Source organism: Parasteatoda tepidariorum, chromosome 5 (genome assembly GCF_982258835.1).
Source record: "Parasteatoda tepidariorum strain Cologne lab strain chromosome 5, Ptep-v5.0, whole genome shotgun sequence".
Taxonomy (NCBI): domain Eukaryota; kingdom Metazoa; phylum Arthropoda; class Arachnida; order Araneae; family Theridiidae; genus Parasteatoda; species Parasteatoda tepidariorum.
This window is the reverse complement of record NC_141759.1, coordinates 7,699,221-7,719,945: the sequence shown is the minus strand read 5'-3', so window position 1 is coordinate 7,719,945 and position 20,725 is coordinate 7,699,221. Positions and strand designations below refer to the sequence as shown.

The window sequence follows — 20,725 nt, the reverse complement described above, 5'->3', positions numbered from 1 at the left end:
TTCAATAAGGGTTTCCCTGGAACACGACACAAGCATGATGGGCTTCCTGCATGAAGGATGTGGCAAGAAGGAAGCCGGTAGCTTCCCATTAAGGGTGTCACGGCAATTACTCAAATAGTTTTCTCTAACTTTAAGATTGTTCACAATAGCTAAATCAATTAGTGGCAGACCAGAAATAGCAAATACTGCTTCATAACTTAAAGTCCTGTATCCTTTAATGACTCGAAGCAGAAATCTCCGTTGAGTCCTCCTAAGAAGCCTGCAATTAATTTTCTTCCTTAAGGAATGCCTCCAAGATCTCGAAGCATAAGATATAAGAGGAACGATTGCCTTTTTATAGATCAGTGTAAGAACATCATATTTCACTCCAAAAGTATTTCTTGAAATTCTAAGTAATCCAAGAAAAGCTCTTTCACTTTTACTGGAAACAATTTCTATTCCTCAAAAGGAGAGATCATCATCATTATCATAAATAAGTTCAACTTCTGAACTTAAAACCCATTAATTTGAGTTATCATTACTTCTGGAATCACGAGGGAAAGATTTCTTTTAGATAACATCAATACGTGTCTTCAAAAGATGAAGTAAAGCGTCCAGAGGAAGTTTCAATTCCTGAAATTTCAAGTCTTTTAGCAAAATTGGTTTTAACTCCATGAGTATAAATTTTCTTCCAAACATTCCGCACAATAATATCAGCAAGAAAGTTTGTTCAAGAGTTAAATTTGCTTTCCTCAAGTTTCGAATTATAAATTCACTCTAATTTGAATATACTTCTGTTTATAGATCTATCTTAGAGTGGGATTATTTGTTCTTTGGTAGCGTCTTCTAGCAGCATTTAACTGCTTTTGCATTAGCAGAAAATTTCTTCCGTTCACCAGGGTACTCTGTGCAGACCACTTATGTTTAAGGGAATTGATTTCTCAGCGTCAGAGATAATTAAATTTTGCACATCTTGAACATAACATTCCAGAGCATCAGGCTGAGTACAGTTACCCAGAGACTCTGGTATGACTTTTTCGACATTAGTGCAATGGGAATGAAAAATCCTCCAATTCGCCTTCTTAATATTAAATAGCTTCGTATTTGAAGAATTTTTTTTTTGTCTGCCTGCTTTAGGTATTCCCAGTTCGAAAGAAATCAGCCTATGATCAGAAAAAGAATCGTACTCTGATATAAACCAATTCTCAATAAGTTCAAATACTTCTAGTCCGACAACAGTTACATCAAAGTAGCTCGAACCCTGTGTCGCGTAAACAGCTGCCACGTACTGAAGAATTCGCTTAGCTTGATACCTCTGGAGTCCGCTACAGGACTGAACCAAACTTCAGACTTTCTGTTAGCATCCATGTTCCAAATAAGTTTATTTGCAAAAGTATGCTCAATTTTTCTAAGATCAGCATCGATATTAACTGAAGAGTCAAAATAATAAGAGAAAAGGGTAAATTCGTAACCACCAAAAGAAATGTCAATAAAAACAGAATTATAATCAAAATTTTTAGAATCGGAAAACACAGTAATTGCACCATTACATACAATAATAGCTGCTTTAATAATCTCATAATAAAATTTATATCATAAAATTTTTTATAAGTTTTCGGAAATCCAGGAAGATTTCCTTTAAAATAATATGGTTCTTGAATAAGAGCCACATCAACATTATCACATTCAAGATTTAGAATAAGCTGCTGAGTAGCTTTCTTTGACTTATGTAGAGTCAGTTGCACAAATTTCAGACAATTATTGGTAACGCTAGTCATAGTCGATTCGAGCAGCTATTTGACCTCTCACAAAATTGTCCAACCATATTTCGTCAGAACTCTCTTGTAGTTCTATCTATATTATCGTGAATTCATTAGTTGCATATTTTCACCGAAGTCGAATAACTAAATGGCGTCGGAAATTATTTGTGACTCCACTACTTTAAATGTATAAACAAATTTGGGTAAAAATCTGCTGCCTAAATGTAACAATCTATTTGGGACGGAGGGAGTATAACTTTGCCAGCATTAAAAGAAACATCACAGTTTGATTTTCAGATCTCACATATTTGTTTAAATTGTTTACAAGTAGTGGTCATAAAAATTATTGTAAATCAAATTTATTAAATGAAAAATAAAATTGAAAGCTTTAAAATTTTCTTCCACTTATATCGAAACACTTTCCTTAAACCGGAAGAAGTTTGTTTAAACGCTGTGAAAAATTCCTTAAATTGCTAGTCGGGATTGGAAGAAAGATAAGATTAGATTTGTTATGATCAATTAATTAATTAACTAAATTTAAAATAGTTTTGTTCCTAGTAGCAAATAAAAGGGAAAATTAATACTTTAAATAGTTATTAGAACCGTACGATATTCCAAATCAATATTTGTCATAATATATCCAATAAAAAAATCAACATCATCTTAAACATTTTGTAGCACTGTATACGTATAAACAGTTCTACTAGATAATACAATACGATACAATAATAATAAACGATTATACTAGATCAAATATTTATACTATAAACAAAGTACTTATTAACTATTGTTTTTGTGTGCGAAAATCTGATTATAATGGCGAAATTTTAAATGAATGCCGTAAAAATACGAAATAATAAATATGTAGGAACATAGGGAAAAAATGTATGAAAAAACTACCGACTTCACAACTCTGATTTGAAGAAATAAAAGTTTGCTTTTGACCCCAAATGAAGGTTTTTTTCTCAGTTAAAGTAAAGTTCATTTTTTAAAGATTGATAAAACTAATATTTTTTTAAAAATGTACATTGACTAATGGCAAGATTTTGTACATTTTTCAATTTTTGACGACTTGATAAAAATGAAACTAAGGTCATTATTCTATTTGTACTAAATAGATAAATGAATTAGTAGAATTTGTTTGTAGTTATATTTTTAGTGATAGAAATATAACTGGATAAAATACATTAACTTTACTAACTAATATCGCATTGATCTCCACCAAAACCTTCTTTGCACTGACATTTAAAAGTATTTCCAACCGGATTGCAGGTTCCGCCATTTTGACATGGATTAGGCTTACATGGACTGAAAACTATAAGAACAAAAAGCGTTAGAAGGAATGTATTTCTTTTCATTATAATCAGTGGCGTAATAACAAATCAAATATTTAAAAAGAATAATAGAAATCTTTTTCCTGATAATAATTATTTCAAATGAAACCTGTCTGTCTATTTTATTAAAGAGTGAAATATGAGATTTATTCGAGTGTTTCCCACTTAAATGAAACCATTTTGATTTTGCGCCATAAATGGATGCAAACAAATCCAATATGAATCAGATAGGCATATTAAGTAGGTCAATATCCAAACTCAAACTTATAAGGATTAACTTTTTCTCTCTCTACCAACTGGATTGGAAAAAAATCGTATTAGTAAAAAAGGAGGGAAAAGTTTCCGTAAAAAAAAGCGAATTACGATTATAGCCCAAATACCCGCCACATGTATATATGACATGAAATATGCGATGTTACTTATCATTTACCAAAACCTGGATGATAGTAACATGTCGGTTTTCAGTGATGGAGGCCTTAATTTCTGTCACAGATTTTAACTGTTCTTTTTTGTAATATGCAGCCTTATTGATATTTTCTTTGGAAATTGATATTAAGGGAAAGAACATGCCAATTATGTTGTCATCTAAGCCCCTGAGAGACTTTTCGCGTAGATTGAAGTATTAACTTTCTAGAATATCGGATTTTGCTGACTGTTAGTTGACCACCATAGTTTAAATCTTCCCACACAATAAAAGCACCTCCAGCACTTTTTTATCTACATGTTCTTTAAGGAAGATTTTCTCTTTTTATCTGATATCTTCTGTTTCATTTTACTAAACAAACAAATTATTCGTGACATTAAAGAATTAAGCAGTACCCTAAGTTGAAAGCTATTTTTAAGCATAGGAACATACGAAAAAAAGAATTTGGATGATCCAGATAGTTTTATTTATTTTTGTGCAACTGACATGGAAAGAGTAAAAAGAGTATTTCTTCTCTTTTATACAGCGAGGGTGAAGGCTGGCTAATTTTGTTTGAAGGCTTCAGCTCTGCAGTCCCTGGCCAAATTATTAGACGCACTATAAGATTCTATGCAAAATCTTAATTATCAGCCGATACTAAACAGTTTCAATGTTTTTACGTGGCTGAAACCGATTCGCGATTGTTTACGTTCGTGTATCAATTGGTTAACATTGTACGGCAATACATTAAAAATAAACACAAATAGGAAGTATATAAAAAAATCTCTTGCTTAAAAACCCATTATACGTATGCTTAAATATAAAAATATTGCATGTAAACTCGTGCAAAACATGCCATTGTTAAAAAACTACAGTGCGTCTAATAATTTGGTTTAGTTATTATAATATACTAATATAATACTTGATATTATAAATATTCTATATTTATATAACATGTCGTCTAATTTATCCTATCGTCGAATTTATGTTAAATATTGTCTAATTTAACCGATTGATGCAATGAACGTAAATAAGTGCAAACCGGTTTCACTTACATAAAGACAATACGAGGGTTGCTATTTATATTTCTGGCCTTGGCAACAGTAAGTGTTGCTAGGCGACCGCAGATGATTTTAATCGAAAGTTTGATATTTTTAAACATAAATTCAGCAGACGATTTACCATTATAGCTTCATTTGTGTTGTTGACAGTAAATTAAAAAGTTCTTCTCTTTCAAAAAATGGAATTGAATCGTGAACACTTTCGTGCCATTATTTTTCATAACTTTCGACGTGGATTGTCAAGACAAGAGTGCTTCGATGAACTTAATTCTTTATTCAGCGATAAAGCGCTATCCTACAGCACTGTAAAAAATTGGTATAACGAATTTAATCGTGGTCAATGTTTCATCCAGGACGAATCCCGTGCAGGTCGTCCAAAATTCGTTGTTGTGCCAGAAAAGATCGATGCTGTGAGTGAACTGATAAAGCAAGATCGTCATGTGACATACCGTGAGATAGAGGCATCTTTGAACATTAGTATGACTAGCATCAATAAACTATTGCATGAACATTTGAGCGTAAAAAAAATTTGTTCGCGTTGGATCCCGCATAATCTGACAAACGCTCAAAAAAAGGTTCGTGTCGATTGGTGCAAGGAAATGTTCGAAAAATACGTTCAAGGTACATCAAAGGCTGTGTATAACATCTACACAGGTATTGAATCAGGGATCTATGCATATGAGCCGGAAACAAAACGGCAATCAACTGTATGGGTCTTCCAAGACGAGGCAAAACCAACAAAAGTTGTTCGAGGAAGAAGCACATCGAAACAAATGATTGCCTGTTTCTTCGGCATTGACGGTCATGTGGCAACAGTGGCGTTAGAGCAACGCAAGACGGTCAATTCTGAATGGTACACGACCATTTGTTTGCCAGAAGTCATCGGAGAAATTTGAAAAAAGCAGAAGAACAGGCGAATCATTCTTTATCATTGCAATGCGAGCTCTCACACATCGACTCAAACAAAGGCATTTCTGACGGAGCGAAAGATCGAACTGATGGGTCATCCGCCGTACAGCCCTGATTTGGCACCCAATGACTTCTTCTTATTCCCACACATCAAAAATAACTTACGTGGACAACGATTTTCGACCCCCGAAGAAGCGGTTGATGCATTCAAAACGCATGTTTTGGAGTTACCTCAATCGGACTGGAAAAAGTGCTATGAAAATTGGTTCAAACGCATGCAAAAGTGTATTGATCATCATGGAGAATATTTTGAAAAACGATAAAACCAATTTCGATCCTACATATTTGTTTTTTCATTATTAGGCCAGAAATATAAATAGCAACCCTCGTAAAGCTGTATAGTATCACCTGATAATTAAGATTTTACATAGAATCTTTTAGTGTGTTTATTAATTTGGCCAGGGACTGGCTGTAGGTGTAGAGAGAACCGGTGGCCGACGCCATATTTCCAATAGTTTACTGCCTCAATTTACGTTGAAAATTTCATTTCACAAAGGGGATTTTTAGATAACAGGGTCCTTGTTATGACGACCCTTTCCATTACTTTAATCTCCAAGAAAACGTGGAAATCGGACTGAACTGTGACAGAAGGGAAGGCTAACATTATTGAAATCTGGCACAATGTCGATACTACTGTTCTCTTGGTATTGATTCACGTTTGTTTTTCTTTCTTTTCTTGGATCTAATTATAGCACGAAATCAAGATGGCTTTATGATGAACCACAATGTACAACATTGTTTAGTCATTGTGTAGAATAGTGGCAGGTTTTTCATTAGTCATTCTAAGAGATACCAAGGAAATGTGGAATATATATTCATCGTTTCGAATTTTGGTCGTTCATCATTCTTTGGACATGAATCATTCTATAAAATGCCTTGGTCATGTGTAAAATGCTAACTGTTTTATACTTTTCTGGTCAATTTGAGGCAAACTTAAATAAGCATTGTGACTGTCATATTTTATAAATTGACTGCAAGATAAGCATGTTTTTTTCCAACTTGATCAATTTATCGCAATTTTTTTTAATCCCAAAATTTTTTTTTTATCATAAGTAAAATAAATGAGATTCAAATTTTAAGCTAGTTTTGAAACCTTTTGATTTTAAAACCTTAACTATTTGTTTTTATATGTTTGAATAGTATAAAGGATTGGTATATATTTCAATGTACTAAACTTATGGATTGTTTCTATTTTGACATAGTTAAAATTTTATATGTTTTTCTACTGTGTTTGATTTAACATTTATATATTCGATACACTACAATTAAAATGCATAAAAGCATTTTTTCAGGCTTATTTTTCTTTTTGTTCTATTTTCGAAAATATGTTTCCCCCTGCTACTTTGGTCAATTATGTGCATGAAAGACAAAATATAATGGGATATTGAAGATAAGACGTGGTTTTATTTTGTCGCAGAACTCCTGAATACGTTGAGATATCTGTCACACCATTTTAAAGGTTCTAAAGACCCTTCAAAGAAAAACAGAGCTCTGCATACGGAGGAAACTTTGAACGGACTATGTGACATTAAGCATGTTGCCAAGAAATTTTGCCGCTGGATTTTTTCGTGATTGGTCACAAACTGTATAAATTGATTGACCCTACTAATACAAAGTGACCTGTATTATTCACATCTGGCGTTCAGTTGTCGGATGAGACCATTTTTTTCAACAGCAGTGCGAATCCTTATTACAACTTTTGGTTTGGAAAATTTTTAATCATAAAACACACAGTTCTGACCTTGTATTCATCTATTTTCTGGTATGAGCAAGAATTTAAGTAGAAGTTGCATTGAAAGCTATGCTAATTGAATTTGTAAGTATCACACTTTTCGAATCTTTTAAAGTGGTGTGATACCACAACTTTTCTGTTAAATATATGGTGAATTAAGTTATGTCTTATCTTTAATATCTCAATGTATTGCCTTTTATATACACCTATGTCCACAATCAACACAGGAAACTTATTTTATGTCTCATCCTCGTATTTTCTTTTTTTGTTTTTATCTTTTGCCCAACGTTATATGATGTAACTTATCAAATTTTTTTACAAATAAAGTTTAAAACAAACGATTCGACCTCTCATTCTAATACTCGTCTGACGCAAGTCTGTATTGTATGCTTTCATTCCTCCCTCATTCGATGCAGAGTAGAAATTTTTATACTATAAAATTCAATGTTATTAAATAATTTTCTTAGCCTTTGAATTTCAAATATTTAAAGTTTGGAAGTGAAATTTTCTTATAAAATAAAAAATTTATTTTCTCACTAAATGTATACATAAACATAAAACACAACCTTGACAGGTACTTCCAGAATATGGAGCTTTGCAGATACATTTAAACTTATTAGGTGACGTAGTTATGCACGAGCCTCCATTTTTGCAGAGTTGTCTATTGTAACAGACATCTAAAAAAAATATTAGAACTAGATATTTATCGTAAATTTAAAATAAAGATTGAAGTTATAAGAATAAGAATATTTAGTTGAACTCTCAAATATTAACTACATCTTGAGACAGCTGGATGAAAATGAAAACAGTACCATCTACTTATTAACATAAGTGGTTAAACATGAAAAATAAAACTGAATGAGAATTGTGAAAAATCTCCAAAGCTTTCACCTGCAACCTGCAAAAAAAAAGGTTGAAACCAGTTTTTGTTAATAAATGCCCGATGTCTATTCTTACAGTAGTATCAAATATGCAATAAAGTCGAATTCGTCGAGAAAGGAAATAAGTTAATGCTATAAGTTCGAAAATAAAAAAATGTCTATAGTTCAAAAACTGTCTTTCAGGTTAATTTGCAATAATGAACACAGAAATTCAATATTTCGGGTAGTTTAGTTCGTGTTTTCATTAATAAATGAATATTCTTATTTTTGTTTCACTTTTATTTAAGTATTTCCTAATATAGAGCTTTTTAAAAATGACTATCGTTACTTTTGGATTTTATCAAATAGCCATGTTTATATGGTAATAGATGGAAGCTTTAAGAGCTTTTTAGACTTTGGCAGTAAAGTCTTGCTATTTTCCAATTCTTGTCAGATAAATCTAAATTTACCCTTCATTCTTGTTCTAAGCTTAACATTTAGCTTACGGTGCTTAGTATTATGAATAATGCCATTCTGGTCTTGTTATAGCAGCCGTAAGCAATCGATTACATATATACAAACAAAATTACGATCTCTGTTCTTTAGAGTTCGGCAATTTTACGAATGGATAGCGATAAAGTCAAAGAATACCAATACAAATCTTTTTATTGAATATTTTTACATCCCAGAGCATTCCAAGCACCTGCACCCACACTGGTGTGCCTCAATTTTATATAACTGAGTCATGGTGGCGCAAGGGATGGAGCACTCGTCTTCCAATGAGGTGAGTCCATCGAGTTCGAATCCCAGCGATAGCTGTTCGATACAAATACTGCACCCGGCTCACACTGACTTTAGTGCTGACGTAAAAAAATCCTCATTGTTTGACGGATCCCTCAGAACTCCCTCTCCATGAAATGCAAATGAAAGTTCCATCAAAAAGCCCTCCACAAAGGGGAAATTTATCCCTATACTTGATCCAGGGGTTTCATTGCCTTCTGGATTAGACTCAAAATTACGAGGCTACATAATTGAACGTTGGTGGTTGAAAACTCAAAAATTTGGCTGTTTAACGACGATTATAAAATATAAAACTTCACATAACTAAGAGTGAGATGATCAGCAGGATGATGGGTTGTTTAGCAGTTTGCCAGCCTAACTCACATTTCGCTATAATGAGAAAAATGATATCGAGAATAAAGGTGCAGCAATTTGGGATAAAATTAAGCAGCATCCTTTAGCTATGGGTTTAGAATTATGAGAATGGGTTTAGAATTATGAGAAATACATTTTTTCCTCAATATAACACAGATTTTTATATTATTTACATACATTATTTATTATTTACATTTTTCGTGTTATTCAAACATGTTGCTTATCCAAGATAAATGTAAACAACGAGATAATTAAATTACCAATCTTGATTTATTTGGTAAAAGGATATGTTGCATAAACGAAAAGCTGGTGTTTAAAGGCAGGCCTTCCATCTACCACACTTTTTACACATTATTTTATAAAATGGCGGATATTTAAAATCCAAACTTTCAGAACTTTCGTTAATTTTGCCAACATTCTAAAAGCCTCAACACAAAAATACTAAAACCAAGTGGCATTGCATATGAACTTTTAAATTTATTTATGTGTAGTAGTACTAAAAAAAGGTTAAAAGAAAAAAAATATATTACATACCAAACTCTAGAATACTTTTTTTTCTTCAAAAACCGTAGTATATGAATAATTTGATATGCCTAGAACCTTTTGAAAATCATTACTATGAACTTAGTCTGACATAAATAGTCTGACAGTTTTTTCAACTTTTTCTTTGGCTTGATTTTTTTAAAAATATTTTTATTCTATTTTTTCATTATTTATTTTTTTATATTTTTGTCTTCTTTTTATATAAATTTATTAGGAAAAATGTAAGTTTGGGCTCCTAAAAAATTTTTCCTTTTCTGTAGAAAATGTAAAAGTTCCAGGTCATTTCGGTGAAATTAAAGGTATGAAGGGGTTTATTCAAAGAAGGCAACAACACCCCAAAATTTAGTTTTCCAAGATTATTAGTTCATCGCTGCCTGGTTATGGACATGCAATCGTTTTCATGGGGCACTGTTGCTTTTCTGAATAATGGTCTGTCAAAGTTAGGGTTAATCCGAAGTTACTGTCATTAAAAGTCTCAAAGAATGCAGAATCCGCATCTTTTTCATAGCGTGTAAATGTTATGTTAGAAGTCACACTCATTCACCTTTTTGAGACAATATTTTTCTTCCCGTTAAAAATTAGCTGAAATAAAGAGATTTTATTCAAGTTCATCTGCAATTAAAAGATATAATTTTAGAAGAAAATAGCACAGAAAGGTACTGAGTTTTCATAGTGATGTATTTATATAAAGTACTGCTGAAAATGAACAATAAAACAGCGAGCGCTCTGTCAATTATTATTTGTTCACATATTTGTGTAATTTAGTTACAGGTTTTAAAATCAAATTTAGGGAGTCTAAAAAATCCAGCATTTTTATGGAACAAGGTAATTTTTCTTTCAGACAAGATTTTTTTATTCTTTTTCCAATAATCATTTTCTAACACTATTCAAATGTTTTCTCATCACTTTACTATTTATCGTTATTTTAGATATCAGGTACTTCTTCAGAATAACACAGGTTAGCAAATAAAATGGCAATACTGATTCAATGATACTGAAAACACATTGATGAATGAGGATATCATAATATCGGTAACATTTACTTGTGTTTTTTCTACAATTATTATCAAAATTAGTATTTTACTGCTGAAATTTTGTATTTTAGTAAGTTTAAAATTCTTTTTTTTCCTTTCTCATAAATTAGAATGTTGTACTTAATTTTAGTTGTTAATCCTTAGGACAAAATCAAATCTTTTCATCTCCTCCTATATATCCGCCGTTTGAATTACATCGACGACTTATTCTTGCAATTCATGAGGCTGTTTGCTATTCGTAGTATATATATATATATATATATATATATATATATATATATATATATATATATATATATATATATATATATATATATATATATATATATATATATATATATATATATAAGTTCAAAATGAAGAATAAAACAAAGAAAAATTATAGACATATGAAAAAAAGGGGGTGGGAAATAATAAGTAGAAAAATAACAAACAACATTTTAATAACATGATACTTATTGTTTTTCTTAACTTTCTTAGTGTTTTCTTGTATTTATTTATTTATTATATATATATATATATATATATATATATATATATATATATATATATATATATATATATATATATATATATATATATATATATATATATATATATATATATATATATATATATATATATATATAAACTTTTTTGTTTAGGTTTTTGTGAACAAACAGATGAGGAGTGGACTATCCATTTTTAATTACATGTGGCATCATAGGCATCAACTGACAATCGACTGTGGCATCGACTGACTGTGACATCGTAAGAACCGAATCATAATTATATGATTTGGTTTGTTAGTTAGAAGTTTGATGGTTCAAAGGCCTGAAATGACTATACTGTGCCAGTCACTGAGTTTATGTTTTATATATCAAAACTAACGATAAATTTCTTATCTAATCTGTTTATTTTAGTTTACAAGATAGTATAACTAGATTTTCTGAGCGACGATGTTGTTTTCAGAAAATATTTAAAAAAAATGCAGATTTTAAAAATTTTGAATGTTTAAATGATTATATCTGCTAAAAGCATCAATAACCCAGTTAATAACAGAGCTTGTCCAAATAGTGAACTTTATTATTCAGTAAAAAAAATTAGTGTGTTGCTGTTTAACCATGATTTTCAGGGCCCGAAAGCACCAAAAACTGATTTTTTGTTTAAGAGCGTAGCTCTGAGAAGCAACAATTCTACATTGAAACGAATATAATTTCATCAATATACTGATAATGTGGCAAATTAAAATCTTGGGGGGTTGCTTTCTTTAGATTGACACCTTAAACATACTTATATTTCTCGTTTAAAGAAATGACCTCGAACTATTGAATTTTCTGAGAGAATGGCAAAATTGTTTAGGAGTTCACACATGCTCGATATCCATTTTTCCTACATAAAAATTACAACTATTGCACAAAAATTACAACTATTAAAATTTAGGATATTTGCTTGGTTTTCAAATTTAAGCTCTTAAGATTTTTAGAAAGAATTATGACCTCTTCTTGAAGTAAAATCATCCAGAAGTGGTTATTTTTGCTTTCGAGAACGATCAGAATTTCAATGTTCAAATATTGTGAATCATTGATTTAACAGTGTATAAATAAATACATAAAAATCTTACTTAATCATTTTGAAAATATACAATTTAAAGAATGTAAATCTGAGATCTTTTACCTTTCAATTCGCAATTATTTCCTGTGTATTGAGGTAGGCAGATGCAGTTAAACGAAATGTGGTTTTCTTTACATGTTCCTCCATTTTGGCAAGGATTAGATGAACATGGTCCTACATTAACACCAAGATACAAAATTAATTTTTAGAGCTTATTATAGTCTCTTAAACAGTTTGTGAATAAAACTGGGACACAAAACATTGTCCAAAACGAGACAACGGAATAGGTCTAAAAATAACAAAACATGCTGCACAAACTAATTAAATTTGACGTATGGTTTTTCTAGTAAAAGATATATATAGTTGTAATAACAATGTAAGAATTGATTAATACAAATTAAAAAAAGTAAGAAAACTAATAATTAAGGATTTGAAGAAGTTTAAAATATTTTTTCTTCGAATCCGGAGCAGCTGACATCTCTGTCAAATTAAAGCTTTCAGAATTTTTGGTAATTTTGCCAACATTTAAAAACCATGTACACGAGAATATATTATGCTTAACTGTTAATCGTATTTGAAAATATTTGTATGAAACTACGATTTACCCTTTTTAGTTTCACAGTACGGACCACTGTAAGGAAAAACACAACCGCAGCTGATCTGGTTGTTTACTACTTTACAGGTACCACCATTTTTGCAGACGTTACGATTACATAAAAGAAATTTAAAAAAAATTAATAACGGTGAAAGATAATTATGTTTAATCATTAAGAATTTTCTGTTTTTAATTTCTTAAATTTTTTTAGAACCTAAGCATTCGTCCGTCGTCCGACGTTTTATATATATATGACCACAATGAGACATATAACTGTTGCAGTGACGTCACCGTGTAACAAGAATGTGACGAAATCACATCTCAGCTTAATAATACATTGAGTCTATTGAGACATAAATGCCACAATTTCGTCACATCGGGACTTTGTTGAGACGTGAATAAGTCACATGTTTGTCACATGGTGACCCAGTTGAGACGTGAATATGTCATATCTTACGTATCACAGCATCTCAGTTGAGACATGGATTTGTCATTTTCTCGTCAGGAGGTGACGTCGCTGCGATGAATAAATGTCTGATTGGGGTATCATATTGACGTCATCGTGACGTCAAAATGTGGTATCCCAAAAGGCAGACACAGTAACCTTTTTAAGAGCCACGCATCGACATACATGCGGCTTCACAAACGTGTCTCCTTGACTGTAGCTTCTTTGCTGCAATCTGGTAAAAGTGTTCTTTGGGGGACAGTATTTCGGTCAATTACCAAATATTCAGCCACTCATTAATGATTCAATTTCAACCTTTGATTTAGTTGATGTATTCATACAGTTCTCATTAAAAAACGAGAAACTAATATTATACTGCAAAAAGTTATATTAGTTTTTAATTTTCTTAAACTTTATCCAGCTTCTAAATATTAAAATTTCATAACAAGCTTTGAAGCTATTTTATCATAAGAAGCTTTGAATGATTTTTTATAGCTCATCCTCACTAACTTTATTAATTGGGAGTTGTTATCTATTATAATCTGCGTAGAAATTAGAAATTTTGTCTGAAAGAAACCTACCTCTCCCAGGACACCGGAAAAAAAAATTAAAAAAAAAAAAAAAAAAAAAAACAGGAAAAATAAGTTACAAGCTTATAAGCCCACCATTTTTCTTCCCTCAAGAGATATAAAAAGTGATTGATGAAATAAATGATAATATATGACTATATTAATTCATGATTATGTAAGTTACCATTTACTCCTGAAAAAGTAAAAAAAAAACATCATTACACATCATCTTTATATTAATTATATATCGTGGTCCTCACACAATATATAATTTTGCGCTTTTCATTTTGAATGATAAGAGATAATCCTGAAATAATTAAACTAGCAGTTTTTAATTCTTTTAATAATTCAACCTTAGTTGAATGAGGGAGCAACTGTGGTAAATTTAATTTTTGTCTTCAGAAGTACTTCTTTTAAGACAAAAAAGAAAATTGTAAATACCAGGTTTTGGGTCAGATTTAATTATCCGTGTGTGTCGTGTTTACGCAATGAATTACCTAAAGGCAGCATGATTCCCTGCTGATATGTTACGTGAATACGTTGTAACTAATGCTAAATATTGGCGATACCCCATTTTTTTCATTTTTTTTTAGCCAAATGGTAATTTGTCTTTGTTTGACCCCTAATAGACAGAACATTATAAAATTTGTTACCAGGGGTTATTTTTGAACGTTAAACCAAATACAACAAAATTCTGTATGTTTCTTCAGAAATAGAATAAGCATAATAAATATATTTCGCCATGGTTACAGTTAACTGTTTCATATAATTAGAGGTATTTCTTTGAGATGTCGCCACAACACTTCATAAAATAAAAATCTGTCTAAGCGTTCAAAAGTTATAAGCATGATCCATTTTTAATTTTTCTTACTCTACATACTACTTCCGGAAATATACATCTCTTTCTAAAAATTCTTTTTCATATTTTCTGAGTGGTAAACGAGATCAAATCATAGAACTTAACATGTCAACAGAAGATATAAAATGATAATATTAAAGTAAAACTAAACCTGCAAATTGAAGAAAACTAATTAAAGAATTAATAGACATTTGTCACTTAATAAATGACAAAAGAAATAAGACATGAATTTTATAAATATAAGATTTTAAAAGATCTCACGATAAGCTTAGCTTCTATCGAAAACTGGTGTTATTAGGAAAAAAATGCTTAGATATGTACAATACTTCTCTTAATTTTTTTTTTAATTTTTTCTTTAAAAATTTTTTTCTTATGTTTCAGCTTACAGTTTCGTTTTCCTTCAAAGTTTCAAAGTTCAAAGCTTTACATTATTTTTTTTGCAGAGAAATAATATATTTGATAAATTTGGCATAATTTGGAAATGATTACCATATTTCTTCAATGATATTCTTTATCTGACTTCACCTTATATTTTTTACAGCATGTAGACAAATGTTTTGTCCTCTCGAATGTTTTTTACTAAGTTTGCTGAATATGAATTGTGTGGTAAAATATATTAAAATTCGAAGGAAAGTTTTCATAAGTTTTTTTTTCTCTCCTATAAAATAAAATAAAACGAAATAAAGATGAATATAAATAATGTTTCGTAGTATTTAAAATTGCACTGATCATACATTAGTTAAATGTTTATGATTATGTTTTGTGCTTATTTAAGTATTACGTAAAGTTTATAAGCAGTTAAATTCAAACATTAAATTTTTTCGGTGCACTATTTCTGCAAATAAAAACAATAATAAATCTACGTTAATTATGATTCCTTTTAAGTTTTATCAAGATCGAAATACCGAGAGAGAGAGAGATGTCTGCTTTAGAGCAAAAGAGAGTTTTTAACATGCCACGCACCAACAATCCATATTATTGAACCAGAAAAAAGAGAATATACTTTAAATTACCTACAGTACATATGTCTCCCTTATATCCCGGCAAGCAACTACATTTTGCACTAAGATAAGAAATGCTGCAATTTCCGTCATTTTTGCATGGATTTGGATTACAAGGAGCTGTTAAAAAATTTATATTGTAAAAATATCACATTCTTAATAAATATTTTAATAAGCATTTTAAGACACTTGAAATACATCTACTTACATTTTTCGCAAAGATCTCCTTTGAATGGCAATTTGCAACTGCATCTAAATTTTCCTCCAGATTTTGCCCTACATATCTGATTATTTTGACATGGATTTGGACTGCAGCCATCAGTTGCTAGAAATGTGAAGAAAAACTGTTTGAACATCTTCCGATTTATAATATATATATATATATATATATATATATATATATATATATATATATATATATATATAAATATATATATATATATATATATATATATATATATATATATATATATATATATATATATATATATATATATATATATATATATATATATATATATATATATATATATATATATATATATATATATATATATATATATATATATATATATATATATATATATATATATATATATATATATATATATATATATATATATAAAGAGAGAGAGGGGGGGGTTGCATGAAACTTACGGAGCACTCCTATGCCAGCTTTGTGTAATCGCAAAATTGTTGGCCCAATTTGAGGGATTAAGCTTTTACAGATGAAGCCCTTTTCAATCATGCAAAATCTGTATCGATCAAACTGTGAGATGGAAGTTAAAGACTTTTTATTTTATTTTTTTCACCACTAAAATTTAAAAAAACCCTTCTGAATGTTAATACTGTAGTCCTAAAGAGTGATTAAAAAATGCAGATATTTTACCATTTCAAAGTCCCTTACTTATTTTGGCACATCCGAATTTCATATGACTGAAAATGGCTAACATGTCTTAAAGCCTGTAACATGGTCGTTCAAATTGTGGGAACAGTTTTGCCATGTAAAATCTTCCAAAACATTTTCTGCTAAAAGAAATATTGTTTACATAACGCCTGGTATAGAATAAGTTTAAAAGTATATATTAGGTCTATGAGCCGGCGCTAGTGTAGACTAGTTAAAAGATTAATTATTTAATCTATTTTTATCTGTAAGAAAGCAATTGAAATAAAAGTGAAAATAATTTTATTCTGAATGTATTTTCCTTAGTAAATAATCTTAATTTTTATTCAAAACATCAAAGCTCAATAAATTCCTTTACGCAAACACTTTCTTACTTAATTCATTTTCCGTCAACTTTTTCCATGTTTCCGTGCGCTTCAATATTTAAAGTAATAAAAGAAGTTCTGTTTTAAAATATATTTTAAATTTAGTTAGTTTGATTTACAACAACTTTAACCATCACGACAAATAAGCAATTTAGATAACCGTATTGGACTTGATAATCATTCTATAATTTCAAATTAAGTTTTCATCGCTTTCTTTAATTATAATTGTAATCACAAAACTAGTTAAAATTGCGTTTCTCTCCATTGGAATTGGTCACGTGTCTTATGTGATATTGTCCGCGATTTAGGATTACCCGTTATGGGTAGAACATTCTCTGAGTGTCGTGATTCGCTATCAAAATCTACAATGGAGGCTAAGGAAAATCGCGTGCAATATAATTAGGGAAAGGTATGTTAATGAATTTCCAGAAAATGCTGACTGAAACTCACATAATTTGTGGGTGAGTTTTGACTGCAACTGACAAAAATGGGTCCATACGTCTATATAAGTGTTGGTGTTCGAATTAATAATCTTAAAAGTCCTGTTCTATTAATTCTGCCGGAAAATTCTACCCGCGAAAAAACGCACCCCTTTATTTCACGATGATTGCAAAATTTCTGCGTATGTCGCGTAAGGCGGCACTTACCGATTTATCCGAGATATAGATCGAGAAATAAGTGGCGAAATTAAATGAGTAGTCTAGATGAAAATAGGAAGGAAGAAGGGGTGTGCAATCACAAATATCAATAAGACCACAAATGAGGTTACCTATGAATAGGCAACCACACGAATAAGTTAGTTTATAGTATAATGAGCAAAAACAGTGAAAATTAGTCAGAATAAATGATAATAATAACAGGAATGACGAAAGTTATATACAATAAAAAAATTGTATACAAAAGTAAGGCTGATAAATAACGAGGGACAAAATCGAAAAAAAAAATCTATGTACAAAATAATATTTAATAATTGAATTATATACACGTAATATGAGACTGAAATGTAAATAACGGTGAAGTAAGGGATCTAACATGGGGACAATTCTCCCTCATGGTTCTCCGCAACTTCAAAGAAAGGTTGCTCCTTCGCCGAAGTTAAACAAAAGAAAAATAACGTGATATTATCAGGTGCCCCTTTACGCCATACTCTCCCCTTTACATGAGGATGAAAAGATAACTATATTATTAAAAAAGAAAATGGTAAGACATTTATTTCTAAATATACACATCAGATCTACCACTTACGCCTGATATTTTCGTTACAAGTTTGAACATGTCTGATGCACATGTTAATTTGCGCCATATAGACTGCGTCTTTTTAAGCTAGAATATCACCATCGAGTTAATAGGATACTTTCCGGTAGACCTAATATAAAATTGTAAGCCATCGTTAAAATAGATGTTCAACAAGATCTAACTTGGCAAAAGTGTATCGGTTGATTTGTTAGAGAAGAATTGAAATCACGTTTAAGTTGATCTGATGTTTAAAGTTTTAACGTCTTTTGAAACGAATATGGCCGCACATTTCTATGTGACATTTGCTCAGCCCGCGCCAAGCATTCGCTACCTCGCCAAATATTATAATAATATCGTAAATTTGGCGAATGATTTTTTCCTCTGGAAAGAAAATATATGTTAAAAATCGTAGAGATTTGTCTTTGGCGAAGACTTCGAATATTTGGCTAACTTACTGTCGAATAATAAGAAATCCTTATCACAGGCCCTGCATTTGAGCTTTTTGCATTTATTAAGAGTCTTATTCCCTAACATAAAATATATTCACTCATGTATTATCTCTTGTTAGATTTAGCCCTTGAACCACTAAGATTGAGTCCTAGGACATAAAAATTAATCCGACAGAAGAAGAAGTTTTTAAAAATTAAGCTCTTTGTACCGCTTTTGATACAGCTTTTAATCCGAGAAAAGTAAGTACTTTCAAAATAGTACCTATGTCTTAAAGAGTTAAAAGCTTAACGTTTTGCGAATTAAAGTAAATAAGCCATACAATTTGGATTTATCTTATTTTATAGACTATCTATTATTTAAATGATCCATATGGTTTAAAATTACCTGAAACTGGTCAGTTAAATAAGTTCTTACACAGAGGAGGAAGTAAATTTTTCTCACCGGCACTTTGATTTTTGAGCAGAGCGATTCCGTTTCTTCCATTCACAACTATAGAGACATCTTCTAAAGTAATATCATCCTTACCCTTCACAACCGCGAAGAAATGGATAAAAAGAAATATGGAAATAATTATCGTCTTCATATTTATTCCCTTATGCTAATACGAAAAACAAGAAAAACACGAGCCGAAAAATTTATTCTTGAATTGAGTTAAAATATAATGTTTAGCAGTGAATAATGCGTTGTGTTTAATTTCATGTTACCTTCTGAAAACAGATTTAACGATAACAATGTTTGAACTCAATAAACACACATATTTTGTTATCAGGTATTAAGAAACTGATTGCTGATAATTGTAGTGATAATATTACCGCTCTTCAAGAAAAGTTTCTTTTTAAATTATCAGTCAATGCATAATTTTTAACTTTTGAAGGCACGTTGGTGCCATCTAGTAGCATATTTTATACGCACAAATAAACATTGATATAGATTTAAATTTGGTAACAATACTATAATGCTTTCAAAAATAATTATTTGAGAGGAAAATCTTTAAATATTATAATATTTATTTAAGTTATTACTTAATTTACTTTACTTAATAAATATTATTATGTTATTACTTTATTTAATAAATATTATTATATTCATTAAGTAAAAACTGAGTTCTTCGTGGTGGAAATCTCTGAAAAGTGTTTAACCCATTGCAGAAATGCAACGTAAGCTAAAAAAATAAAAAATAATAAATAAAAGCGATAGAAATTCATTTCATTAATCCCTTACAGCAGAGTTTTTATTAAACAAATTTTTAATACTATTTTGAATTTTTTGTTTTAATTTTGGATAAAATAGGTGAAAAATATTATATTTAGCATTTTAATATTTTATGGTTATAAAATACTAAAAAGTACTTTTTCTTCGTTAGAGGTAAAACCTTCTAAATATAACTCACATCCAAACAATAATTTCTAGATTTTTTTTCTTATTAGTAGACATTTTGATCTAAGCTACACAATTATTTTGCATTGAAATTCTTTAATTTATAAAAACAATTATTGATATACTTTTGAGTATAAATGAAAAAAAACTACGTTTTCGGATTTTACATTTTAGTACAAATGTAATTCAGATAAACATTTTTTTTTTTGAAAGACTGATTTTTTTTTTTGCAATTTAAAAAATACCGAAATATATTTTTGCTTGTAATTAGAGCGTAAGAAAAAATATACAAAAAGGATTCCAGTGAGCATCTGCGTCAAAGGAATTTAGTTTTTTTCAATTTAAATGTTGTGATAAAGTGTTAAAGACTATTAAACGTAAAAGTTTAAAACAAATTAAGACTAATAAAGTTATGCGTTTAAAATAAATATCCGAAAGTTATTTTTCAAATAATTTTATTATTCTTTTCTCTGCTCTATTACTGCTTTTTTTACGAGCATC

The 20,725-nt window shown here is 30.0% G+C and overlaps 1 protein-coding gene across 1 annotated transcript in view; it reads right to left on the bottom strand.

Moving 5' to 3' along the window:
* LOC107442536 (uncharacterized) overlaps positions 1–19,653 on the bottom strand; it is a 287,072-nt gene extending 267,419 nt beyond the window's left edge. Inside the window, exons 1-6 of the mRNA XM_087163362.1 lie at positions 19,289–19,653; positions 16,101–16,217; positions 15,905–16,012; positions 12,487–12,597; positions 7,805–7,915; positions 2,941–3,054 (exon numbers count right to left, since the gene is read on the bottom strand). Coding sequence (XP_087019488.1) covers positions 2,941–3,054; positions 7,805–7,915; positions 12,487–12,597; positions 15,905–16,012; positions 16,101–16,217; positions 19,289–19,430 — 703 coding nt within the window. The 5' untranslated portion in view covers positions 19,431–19,653. The remainder of the gene's footprint in view (positions 1–2,940; positions 3,055–7,804; positions 7,916–12,486; positions 12,598–15,904; positions 16,013–16,100; positions 16,218–19,288) is intronic.
* Between the last annotated feature and the right edge of the window lie 1,072 nt (positions 19,654–20,725).